An 11,496-nucleotide genomic window follows, 5' to 3' on the forward strand; every position below is an offset into this window, starting at 1 on the left:
CGGGTGTTGGATCGTAAAGACATGTAAGTTTCTCTAAGACCGAAAACGGGTGTTGGATCATAAAGCGAGAATCACCGGAGCGTTAGGCACGGTAACGGTATAGCAAGACAGCGGTAGCACTATAGCGCGGTAATTGAGTGGATGGTAGAGCTCGGGCTGCGCCCGGTGAACTGCATTATTGCCAAGTTTTGTTATGTGCAATGTTGTCTCGTATATACGGCCACTGACATTTTGTTTAGAGGAGACAGAATGACCCAGTTTCGTTTATCAGTCACATGCCCCATAAGGTATAAATAGATTTTCTGAACTGAACCAGACCACTCCTTTCACCATGGCCTCAGATCATAGAGAAGAAAAATCTATGTTGTAAGTCTTTACTGAAGATCATATTTTCAGAATTATTTCTCAGTGTTATTCCGCATGTTTATTGACTAGGTATTTGAATTATCTCACGTTTTGAGGTACTTCTTGTACAGGGACGGGCTTTGCTTGCTGAATCGAGTGCTGGGTCAGCGTGACCTGTATCTCGTCAATGCAAGGTCCATTCACTCCTGTGTGTACATACTATTGTGTGTTGAAGGTGCTCAAAAGAAACTACTCCTTACTTCTTCTTATGACTATTGTTGCTATGACTACGGTGTGTTGACGGTACATGCATATTCTCAAACTACTCGGGTACGTCCATGGATTAATAGATATATAATTAGTTACGGATACATATACATATCTCGATCATGAATCGTGTTTCCAGAGATCCCGACCTGGGAGAGCTACCCGATCTGAGAAATTCGAAAGGACACGGATTCCATTGTTTCAAACATGATGGGGTGTACCTCTTTGTGCCGCCTCCATCCATGTTGAAGGGAGGTCATCCATTAGACAGAATCAAAAGTATCAAGGAAGCCGAACTGAAAGACGATGACGTCATTATCTTGGCGTATCCCAAGTGTGGTAGGTACACGATAGATCACGAAATGAGTGAGAAAATGTAATATCAAGGCGTGTTTCAGTTATATCAAGGCATGTCTTAGTGCTTTTACGGTATGTCTCAGTTATATTATAGCGTGTCTCAGTTATATTACAACATGTCTCAGTTATCTTACAGCGTGTCTCAGTTATATTACAGCGTGTCTCCGTTATAATACAGCGTGTCTCAGTTATATTACAATGTGTCTCAGTTATATTACAGCGTGTCTCAGTTATATTACAGCGTGTCTCCGTTCTATTACAATGTGTCTCCGTTATATTTCAACGTGTCTCAGTTATATTACAACGTGTCTCAGTGATATTACAGCGTGTCTCAGTTATATTACAGCGTGTCTCAGTTATATTACAACGTGTCTCAGTTATATTACAGCGTGTCCCTGTTATATTACAGCGTGTCTCTGTTATATTACAGCGTGTCTCCGTTATATTACAGCGTGTCTCAGTTATATTACAATGTGACTCAGTTATATTACAGTGTGTCTCAGTTATATTACAACATGTCTCAGTTATCTTACAGCGTGTCTCCTTTATATTACAGCGTGTCTCCGTTATAATACAGCGTGTCTCAGTTATATTACAATGTGTCTCAGTTATATTACAGCGTGTCTCAGTTATATTACAGTGTGTCTCCGTTCTATTACAATGTGTCTCAGTTATATTACAATGTGTCTCAGTTATATTACAGCGTGTCTCCGTTATATTACAGCGTGTCTCAGTTATATTACAACGTGTCTCAGTTATATTACAGCGTGTCTCCGTTATATTACAGCGTGTCTCAGCTATATTACAACTTGTCTCAGTTATATTACAACGTGTCTCAGTTATATTACAACGTGTCTCAGTTATATTACAGCGTGTCTCCGTTATATTACAGCGTGTCTCAGTTATATTACAATGTGACTCAGTTATATTACAGTGTGTCTCAATTATATTACAGTGTCTCAGTTAAATAACAGCGTGTCTCTGTTATATAATACAGCGAATTTCAGTTACATAACAACGTGTCTCAGTTATAACACAACGTGTTAGTTGGAGGAATGGCCGATTAAACGCCAATCATAAGCCAGTCACTTTGTCGATCATAACCTAGGCGAATCTGTGACATAATTCCCGAGAAGCGGAACCTGGTACGGCAAAGGGACCCAACTCTGCTGGTCGAAGTGCAGCGCCTTGGGCCACAGGCCCGACCGTCCTCCAAGATAATACTAGAATTACGTTTTGATATGATAATAATGTACAATGTACAATAAGTACAAGAGGAAGAACATTAAGTATGCTGGGATGGATGTTGCTTCTGGAATGATTCTCTCTCTCTCACACCTCTCTCTCTCACACACCCAGTCACACACACATAAACACAAACACACACTCTTTCTCTCACACAGACACCCATACGCGCACGCGCACGCACGCACACACACACACAAACACACACACACACACTTCAGCGCTGGGTGGGACTAGGGTGATCTAATGTTTCAAAGTCCATCAAGCTGGATGTTTCCAGGCAGTGTATATGTTCTACAGCAGAACTTTCAACAAACTCCAACATTTTTTTATAGCAATTTAAGGTTGGCCTTTTCGGTGAAAGATTGACTGAACTAATGTCAATCAAGCTTAATGTTCCTAGGCATGTTATATCTATATAGCAAACCTTCCATAATATTATATTGATACACCTAAAACAAATCTGTTTCAATTTGAGGTTAGAATTTTTGGTGAAAGACTGACCAGACATTTTTGTTTTAGGAACCCATTGGCTGTGGGAAGTCCTCGAGATGCTAATCAGTGGGACCATCCAGTACCAGAAGGATGTGAAAGAGACCCGGATGATGGAATTCCTCTTCAAAGATGGGATAGAAGCAGTGCCGCATCCACGGGTCTTCAACACCCACCTTCCTCTGCGCATGCTCCCTACACAGGTCGTGGAGAAGAAGGTCAAGTGTATTCAGATCATGCGAAACCCTAAAGATGCCTGTGTGTCCTTTTTCAACCACTGCAGAGATATGGAGAAACCGTATGGCTATGAAGGAGACTTCGCGGAGTTTACAGAGGCGTTTTTGTCAAGGAAAAGTAAGTACAGTGAGTGGTTGACCATTGTGTATTCTTCACGGTTCTGTGCACATAACATTCCTCCATCAACCTTGAATACATATTGCCACTTCGCGGAGTAGTCGCTATGTACAAACGGTAATGTTTCTCGCTTGGCAAAATCTGCAACATGTGCCATAGACTTGTGCTCATCTGACAGCGTCCGTTGTCTGGTGGATACAGCGTCTGCCCGGAGAGAGGAAAGTCGGTGGTTCGATCGCCTGACGGGCCATAACAAAAAACCGGCATTAACTCTCTGGATGCCGAGTTTTTTTTCTGACGCACATTTTTCGAAGATCGGAAAAGTGAAGGTTGTAGAGCAGGGACATATATGTCCCTCTGGCATCCAGGGGGTTAAGGAGAGGAAACAAAGACTGGTCAGCTCGGAGTCAGCATACCGGAATGGGGTATTCATGTATAACTCACCGGATGCCGAGTTATGTTTCTCACACACATGTTCATAAGATATGAATCGTAAACGTGCGGCTTTGAATCTACTTAACTATCAAATGGACTTGTATGCTCATGCATAACGATATACATTCGATACGAACACTAGCTTGCTGTAAATGGAGAAAATCGATTTTACCATGACGTCAAAAGCCGACAGTGAGGTGGACGCACGCCATACCAAAAGGGACATAAGTCGGCTACGCTTAGAACTTATCCACTGTAACTCAGCTACAAGCTGGAAATTGCTGTGGATAAAGTCAACGTATTTTCGTACTATTTGGTTCATGAACCAAACAATTCCAACGCAAATATCCACACTGAAACAGTACACGTTTTAAGTCTTTGAAAGGTATTTAGAATTGATACACATAAGGTAGAGAATTTAAGGATGTCAACTTTTTTTATGAGGAACACAACGTTTCGGAGTATATACTTACTCCTTCATCACCTGTGTTCCTCATAATAGATAAGTTGACATCAATAAATTCTCTTCTTTAAGTACACGTTTTGGTAATATCACAGATGAAATAGTAGCACATAAATTAGGAAGTAATATCGAAATGGATGGCCCTGTATGACATGCACATTAATCATTAGATTCCCACATTCACCTGAATGTGTAAGTGTAATTTTGACAAATGCTGAATCATGAATAATGAATACTAAAAAAACTGACATTTTACTTGACGTCATGGCTGGCTTTAGGTCTTTGACGACGTCGGAGAAAGACAACATTAGTATTCTGATTAATATATATCTCACCTAATTTTCGTTCACTGTACGAAAAATCTCGATTTGGAAAAAGGTAATTGACGCTTTTTCGACCCAACATCTTTTATTGGACAAGACACGCACCTGTTTGACATCAATTTCACGTTAATCAAATGCCCAAATGAATATTTCAAAACTAACAAAAATAGGTTCAATACATGTATTTGTTCATTATTATGTGGATGTTTCTCTTCATCTCGTCTCAGTATTATGAAACAAAAGATGCGAAGAAAGCTCCTTTTGTATGGAAGTATCAGTAAAATCGACCCACGGGGTACAACACGGCACGGTTTATATATGGGTTTTTTTCAAAATTTTTTGAGAAACAAAGTAAACAGTTAATATCCTGAAATCACCACAGTTAAAAAGTGTGAAACAATTGATTATATGACACAAAACGAGCGGAGCAATTCATTAATCGTTAGTGACAAACGCACATCTATCGAATCGTTAGACATCACCGTTCTGTCAATCAAACGACATAAAACACAATTTAAAGACCAAGACAATTACTTGTATGCATATATATTTTTAAAAATAAACATTTTGTTAAAGTAAAATATTCAGTTTTAGTTTTGAAATAAAATGATATGGCTACTCATTAACCTGTTCACACTCGAAGGGAATACCTACGTGTTACAGGTACCTTTACATTTCATGTTCTGACACTTCTCTGAAATGTCGTATACGAAACTAAACTTGTCAGTTCCTTATGTAAACAATGTTCAAGCAAACGGAGGATTATCAAAGGTTCATATATTTTGTGGCCTGTATCTACGCATGAAATTGAACATTGATATATATCCATTGTGAAATTAATTGCGTGAAAAAATATGCAAAAGATACTAGAAATCAACATCATGATTTAAACTGTAAGCAGCAAGACATGATGTACTTATATTCACCCGACCGTCACCTTTAAGAAATTACAAAATATGTGAAACAATATTGACGTAAGACGGATGACTGATAAAATTGCCCGTCCTCTGACATCAGTACGCGGGAGTTTATGAGGGTACATTCGTTGATTCACTGATCGTTTGTACATACATGTGTCCTGTAAGTCATCAGAAACATTCTGACAATCTGCGTATTGTTATTTGTTTTGATGTTCTTCATTGTAACCAGGAGACATACCCAAATGAACCGGTGTCGCTGTGGGTGATTTTGCGTCAGTCATGGCGTCACGCGGGACGAAAACTTTGTCAATTTCTGTTAAATTTAGGATATCATTGTGATGTATCTATAATGAAAAGATTGTAAAAAATATAAGCAAATCAACAATGCTTGACTTCCTCACGTGTAACATCTCCGTGAAATTTTGGGGTAAGGCATTTCGTCAGAAGTAGGCATCCCCATGGGCACCAACTGTGCTCCCCTTCTTGTGGATCTGTTTTTTGTGTGCATATTAATCGGAATTCTGCTTGGATTGGCAAAGTCAAAACAAGGTAATTTGGCCAAGACTGTTTACATTGAGCTTCAGGTATATCAATGATCAGATATCGTTCAAAAACAATCAAATAGCCAATTTCATTCCACACATTTACCCCCTGAAATGGGAATAAAGTTCGCTTCATCTGTTTCATATTTAGATCTATGCTTAAAGATTCAGAGTGATAAAGTACACTCCACAAGACGGGGTGACTTCAACTTTCCAACAGTCAACTTTCCCTTGTCGGGCAATATATATCAGCAACTCCAGCCTTTGGTGTTACATTTCACAACTTTTGAGATTCAATCGAGCATGCTCTTTCTACTAAGATTACAAAGAGCATCAAAAGACTCTTGCTTAGAAGTTGTTTGATCAACATTCAAGGCCTCAATTAAACTTTCAAAAAGTTCAATGGCAGCACAAGTGGATGACATTTCCTAATTTGACGCTTCAGTGAGAAGGATGATATCCGTTGCAATTGCCAATTTTGACTTGTACTATATTTTCTCGTGTTTTTAAGGTGAACAATTGACATGCCTTTGCATGTGTTTGTAACAGGTACCACCGGTGGGGCAGGATACGCTCACCCTTTCGCGAACACCTGGTATCATCACTTAGTCTATTTGATACGTAGTGATTCATAAACATATGCTCATGGTGTAGTCGGAATCGTACAATGGAGTCTGCTTTATGCAGAGATTTCTGTTGGATATGGAAAGGGTTTGGTCGCTTTGTTGTTATGAATACGGAAGTTGTTTTGTCGTTTTTTTATTACATCATAACAACGAACTACGGATAAGTATTTGTTGACCTTCCACGTCTTCGAGTCCAGTTTGAGTGAAACCTGCCGATGCGATGTTACATGAAGACAATGGCGACAGACAAAGCCCTTGTTCCCGTCCTGAGGTGGGGTCGAACTTGTATTCCCAAACACGTCGATGTCCTGTCCATTCGGGGTCACGACCTACAATGCAATGTTAGTAGTACGATTTTCAAGTCAAGGGTTAAGTATGGGTGTTACGACGATCGTTTTTTGGACCGTGATCACTTATATACACGAACTTGACGTGTTTGTGAATACGCTTTCGACACTTCTCCAGAATAACTGCGAATGGACTCATAGAGGACATACTGTTTCAACTTTTTCTTCCTTATTTTCAGTGCCGTTTGGATCCTATTCCAACTATCTCCTAGCGTGGAAAGACGAAGAGGCAGCTTCACCAGAATTACCTGTCCTTAATTTGTTTTATGAGGACATGAAAATTGTGAGTATTTCTATCAGCTACAAACCTGCATCAATGGCGTTGTTGGCCAAACATGAGCCCGGTTTAACCGTAAACTATACGATCAATCTGCATATACAACCAAGGTTGTACCATATTGTACATATTCCTGTCCCGTTAATATAACAGTGTTTTGAGTGAATATCCGTCTAGATCCGGATTAGAATTGGCATTTAGCAACATATCCTTGTCGTAAGAGCGGGATCGGGTTGTCAGGATCGCTGACTTGGTTGACACATGTCATGGTATCCGAGTCCAGAGTCGATTAATCACAGACCGCCGTCTTCTAGCTGAAATATTGCCGAGTGCGGCATTAAACAACAATCACTCGAAAATCGTTTGAGTGAAAGGTAAGCAGAATTGACTCACTCACTCCACTCAGGTTTTGTGCCTCATGGTCCAGGCTTCTATTAACATATATCATGGTCCAAAACACATGACCTATAATCTTTTCAAATTTGGCTGGGTAAAAAAACATCAAACAACACACTACTTCCAGGACCCTGTCAAGGCTGTTAAAGACATCGCCAAATTTCTAAAGCTGACATCCACCGACCAATTTTGTGAAGAGGTTGCGGCTGCATGTTCCTTTAAGAAGATGAAGAAGGTTGACCAGGAAATGAAAGGTGACCTTCCCTTGAAGATATGGAAAGATGGCACCGAAGGGACGTTCTACAGGAAAGGTATGATTCGTGTCATTTTAATTCTGGAAGCCCCGGACAACAGATCAATTAGCATTCCAAAATGTATTCTCAGCTCCCTGTGAGGTATACAACCCACACTTGCCTGTACGTAAGAGACAAAGATTCTCAGCTCCAAGACAATAACAGAAGTACGTTTGTGGGTGTGCCCTAATGTTTTTTCCGTTTATGAAAACGTTGGTTGGTTAGGCAATTGAATGTCGCATCATCACTGGCAATTTATTTATGTAAAAAAATAATTAACCGTATTGTATCAATAATAATCGCTAGGACGCATGATTTTGTCAACTTCTCTCGTTCGCATGCTCTTAATTTTATTTTTTTATGGGAATTCTTTTGTACCAAATTGCGATATTTAGACAGGATGTACAATCCCGACACGTCAAATCAGGAAACAAAACACGAAAACCCAAGAAAATAGTGTTACGATTCCTGCGGTTTAGGCTCATGCATAATACCATAAGGTCAAGGTGCATGCGTTCCTATTCGTCCTGTGGGAATAATAGTTTGTCGACCGTATTTTCCCTTGTGGTAGGCGGAGGGGAGGGGGAAGATTAGAAGCAGGGTATTATTTCCAAGACCCATAAATCAGATGTTCAGTATTATTGTTCATGTTATCATCGAATACTGGTATTGCTGCAAGATATACTGAACAACAAAAGTTCCTGTGACATGTTTTTATACCCATTCTTGGGTAGTGAAATGCATGGGGCTTGCATAAAAGTCAACTTTTGCATGGAATGCATGCTTTTCTGTAGCAGTTGCGTTTTTGTGACTTGATTCCACACATATCGGCAAAATATTGAAAACCAAACTTTACTTGTTTGAAAAATACACTAAAATATTGGTGTCACAGGAACATTTGTTGTTGAGTATATGTTTGTGTTAGAAGTGTAACCAGCGTGCTCTGTATTTGAAGTCCATTGATATATTTCCATTACATGGCTTGTTGACAAACGTATGCCTGTTTAAAGTAGGCTCTCTTGTGTACATTTGTTTCTCTGTTTCAGGTGAAATCGGGGACTGGAAGAATTGGTTCACTGTTGCTGAAAACGAGAAATTTGATCAAATATGGAACGAGAAGATGAAGGATTCTGGGTTCAAGTTTACCTATACACCGATGTGAGGTCATACCAAAGACATTGGTTTCAGGCCAACAGACATAATGGAATATATGATACCCAAGAGGCCGAGTGTGCAGTTAAATATTGGTTCAGTTTAAGTTACGTATTGCTTGTAATATCCAGGTGTGATTTATGAATAAGAAGAATGTTAATAACAAAAATAATACAATATTGGAATTCTTACAATTGATGTTTCGCACAAGACAAGGTTAGACTGCTGACACAGAGGCTTGGGCGATAGTTGTTGCAGGCAGATCGAAGACCGTTGTCATGCATCTTTAGGTTATTTGAAAGGAACTAGCCATGTAGAATGTCACTATACTTTGAGGATTTACGTGGTCAGTGACGAACATAATTAAAAATCCTTCGACACTTCGACACTGACACCGCATATAACCTCGCGGTTGAACCGACGTAGAGTGTATCACGCGAGTTTATCTTTGGATGGTACATTTTCTCTGTATTGTGGAATAAACGTATTTAGAAAGCATTGGTGTGGTAAATGTTCTGTATTAGGAACAAACATTGCATGTAGAAAGCCTCGGCGATACGTAATGTGTCATAATCTCTCTATCATGTAATGCCACTCTTGAAATCTCTCACCGAATTTTCATCTCTTACAAACGGTACCTAAACATTCAAAGTTTTCCTTCAATGTGCACATTAATTTTAGCTGACGGACAAATGAAACTATACCAAACACAATATCGCATTTTCTTCTAAGACAACAAAGTGATTCAAAATAAAATAATTTCAAGTTGAAGGCAAATTATCATATGTTATGTGCACAGATATTTAGCAGATATTGTTACAGATAATGACGTCAGAACGTCGGACCTCTGATGAGGGCCGCTGGAATCAGGCGCTATTCCTCAACCAGTGCCTGACAAGCCTTGTCTTGCGAGTGGAGGAACGGGTCGTTCTCTGATATGGAGATCCAGAGATGCTTGTGAGGGCACACATCCGGAGATCTTGGTGGCAACTGCAAGACATTGACGTCTTTGGCGTGCAGAAAGTTGGTCGTAATCCTTGTCATGTGCTGTCTGGCGTTGTCATTTGGAACAGGGTGTTGGGTTCACTGCAGAAAAGGCAGGGCAACGGGAAGAAGTACCTGGTCGACATCGGGTTGTGCAGTCAGATTGGCACCGAAAAATAACCAGATGTGTTTTGACGTCACCGTGTGTCCGGTTCCCCTCGTCGGCGGTGCACTCTAATGGTTCAGTAAGATCTGAAGAAAAAACACCTCTTTGCCAGTTCCTGTTCTGCCACTGACGTAGAGTGCATGCACATCTCAATCTATGGCATCGACGTTGGCGTCTTAGGACTACTATGCGCCTCAATCTCCTCCACGCTGTCCTTCTGCTGACTGGACAATCAAGGTTGGTTGGTCACCATCAAGAATATGTTCCTGATGTGCAAAACCCGAAGGTAACGGGCCTGGTACTGCCAGTTTGGCAGAAACGAGTCTTCACTCAGTAATTGTAATGCGCGCGCAGCCTAAGGTTGTTGCTCCGTGGCTATGGTAGCCCCCGTCTGTATCATACTGATGGCCATTTCCATCTGCGAAGGTGATAATGTTAGCATGATTGTTCTTGGTTTTAGTAAATTCCGATGCTAGTTGTCAATGTTACAGTGGTATGATACCTTCACACCAATTGGAGATTCTGCAAGGGAATTACTTTTATTTATCGTTTAAAGGCATTTCTTTCGTATTTGAGCAGTCACATTAACTTTTTCATAAATGGCCATTTTAGCTGCGTTTTGTGGAAATATTTCAAACTATAATGTCATATTATGCAGCGTGTTATTAAAAGTTTGGACATTTTATATTACTGTATAGTTTATTTTGCCCGTCAGTTCATCACGTCAAAATGTCAGTGATTAATCAGTCGGACTGTGGCAACAGTCAGTACAGTTCCGACTGAAACTTGACTTTTATTTTAGTAAACTACCAGATAGGCAAAAAGGCAATTGGTGAGGTGTGGTGAAATTTGGTTTAACGTCGCGTCCAAGATTTTTGCACTTATATAGCAACGTGCATGCACGTGTCTGTGTGTGGCTGCTTGTGCTAGTCCGGACTGATGCCGATTTATAGTGCTATAGCTCACTGAGACACCATGCCGCAGTTTAACATGTATACCCCACTCAGACACAGTATACTAGTATACTCACTCCGAACCGACCAGTCCTTGTTTTAGCACCGTAATGCCGAACACCAGACAGGGTAACAACAAGTTCCATCTTTTAAGGTATTTTGGTATGACGCAGCCGGGGATCGAACCCGGACCTTCCGCTCTCCGGGTGGACGCTCTACCACTAAACCATGGAGGCGTTCCTAATAATGGCAATTGCCTACAGATAGTTGTTCAACTATGTCAACTATTGTCAACTATATACATTCAAGCTAGGCATTTGTCCACTTAATTACGTCCGTCCAGTTTATCGCCACCTAGGTAACTATATTCACACATGGTGTGGCAGATTTAATTGAACACTACGATAGCGATATCAGGGATTGTAGACCCCGTTGTAACTTAGTCTGACTCTACAATTAGACACAACTTGCTCTTACACGAGTGACAGTGTGTAGACAAGTGTAAATTGACCAAGTAGGGGGGATTATACTCCATATATAATGATATATACTAACTACA

General features: G+C 40.3%; 1 protein-coding gene across 1 annotated transcript; it reads left to right on the plus strand.

The window, feature by feature from the left end:
- Positions 1-228: 228 nt before the first annotated feature.
- LOC124133397 (sulfotransferase 1B1-like) lies at positions 229-9,332 on the plus strand. The gene is made up of 6 exons (XM_046497797.2): positions 229-366; positions 752-951; positions 2,737-3,060; positions 6,896-6,999; positions 7,517-7,700; positions 8,729-9,332. The coding sequence occupies exons 1-6, from the start codon at positions 332-334 to the stop codon at positions 8,842-8,844; spliced, it is 963 nt and encodes a 320-aa protein (XP_046353753.2). The 5' UTR covers positions 229-331; the 3' UTR covers positions 8,845-9,332.
- The last annotated feature ends 2,164 nt before the right edge of the window (positions 9,333-11,496 follow it).

Source organism: Haliotis rufescens, unplaced genomic scaffold, assembly GCF_023055435.1.
Source record: "Haliotis rufescens isolate VD_foot unplaced genomic scaffold, xgHalRufe1.0.p SCAF_21, whole genome shotgun sequence".
Lineage (NCBI taxonomy): Eukaryota > Metazoa > Mollusca > Gastropoda > Lepetellida > Haliotidae > Haliotis > Haliotis rufescens.

Excerpts from the sequence above, each read along its gene's own strand:
- LOC124133397 (XM_046497797.2), top strand. The coding sequence starts at position 332 with ATGGCCTCAGATCATAGAGAAGAAAAATCTATGTT. Across the intron at positions 367-751 it reads AGAGAAGAAAAATCTATGTT|AGATCCCGACCTGGGAGAGC; the intron begins GTAAGTCTTTAC and ends TCGTGTTTCCAG. Across the intron at positions 7,000-7,516 it reads TTTATGAGGACATGAAAATT|GACCCTGTCAAGGCTGTTAA; the intron begins GTGAGTATTTCT and ends CACTACTTCCAG.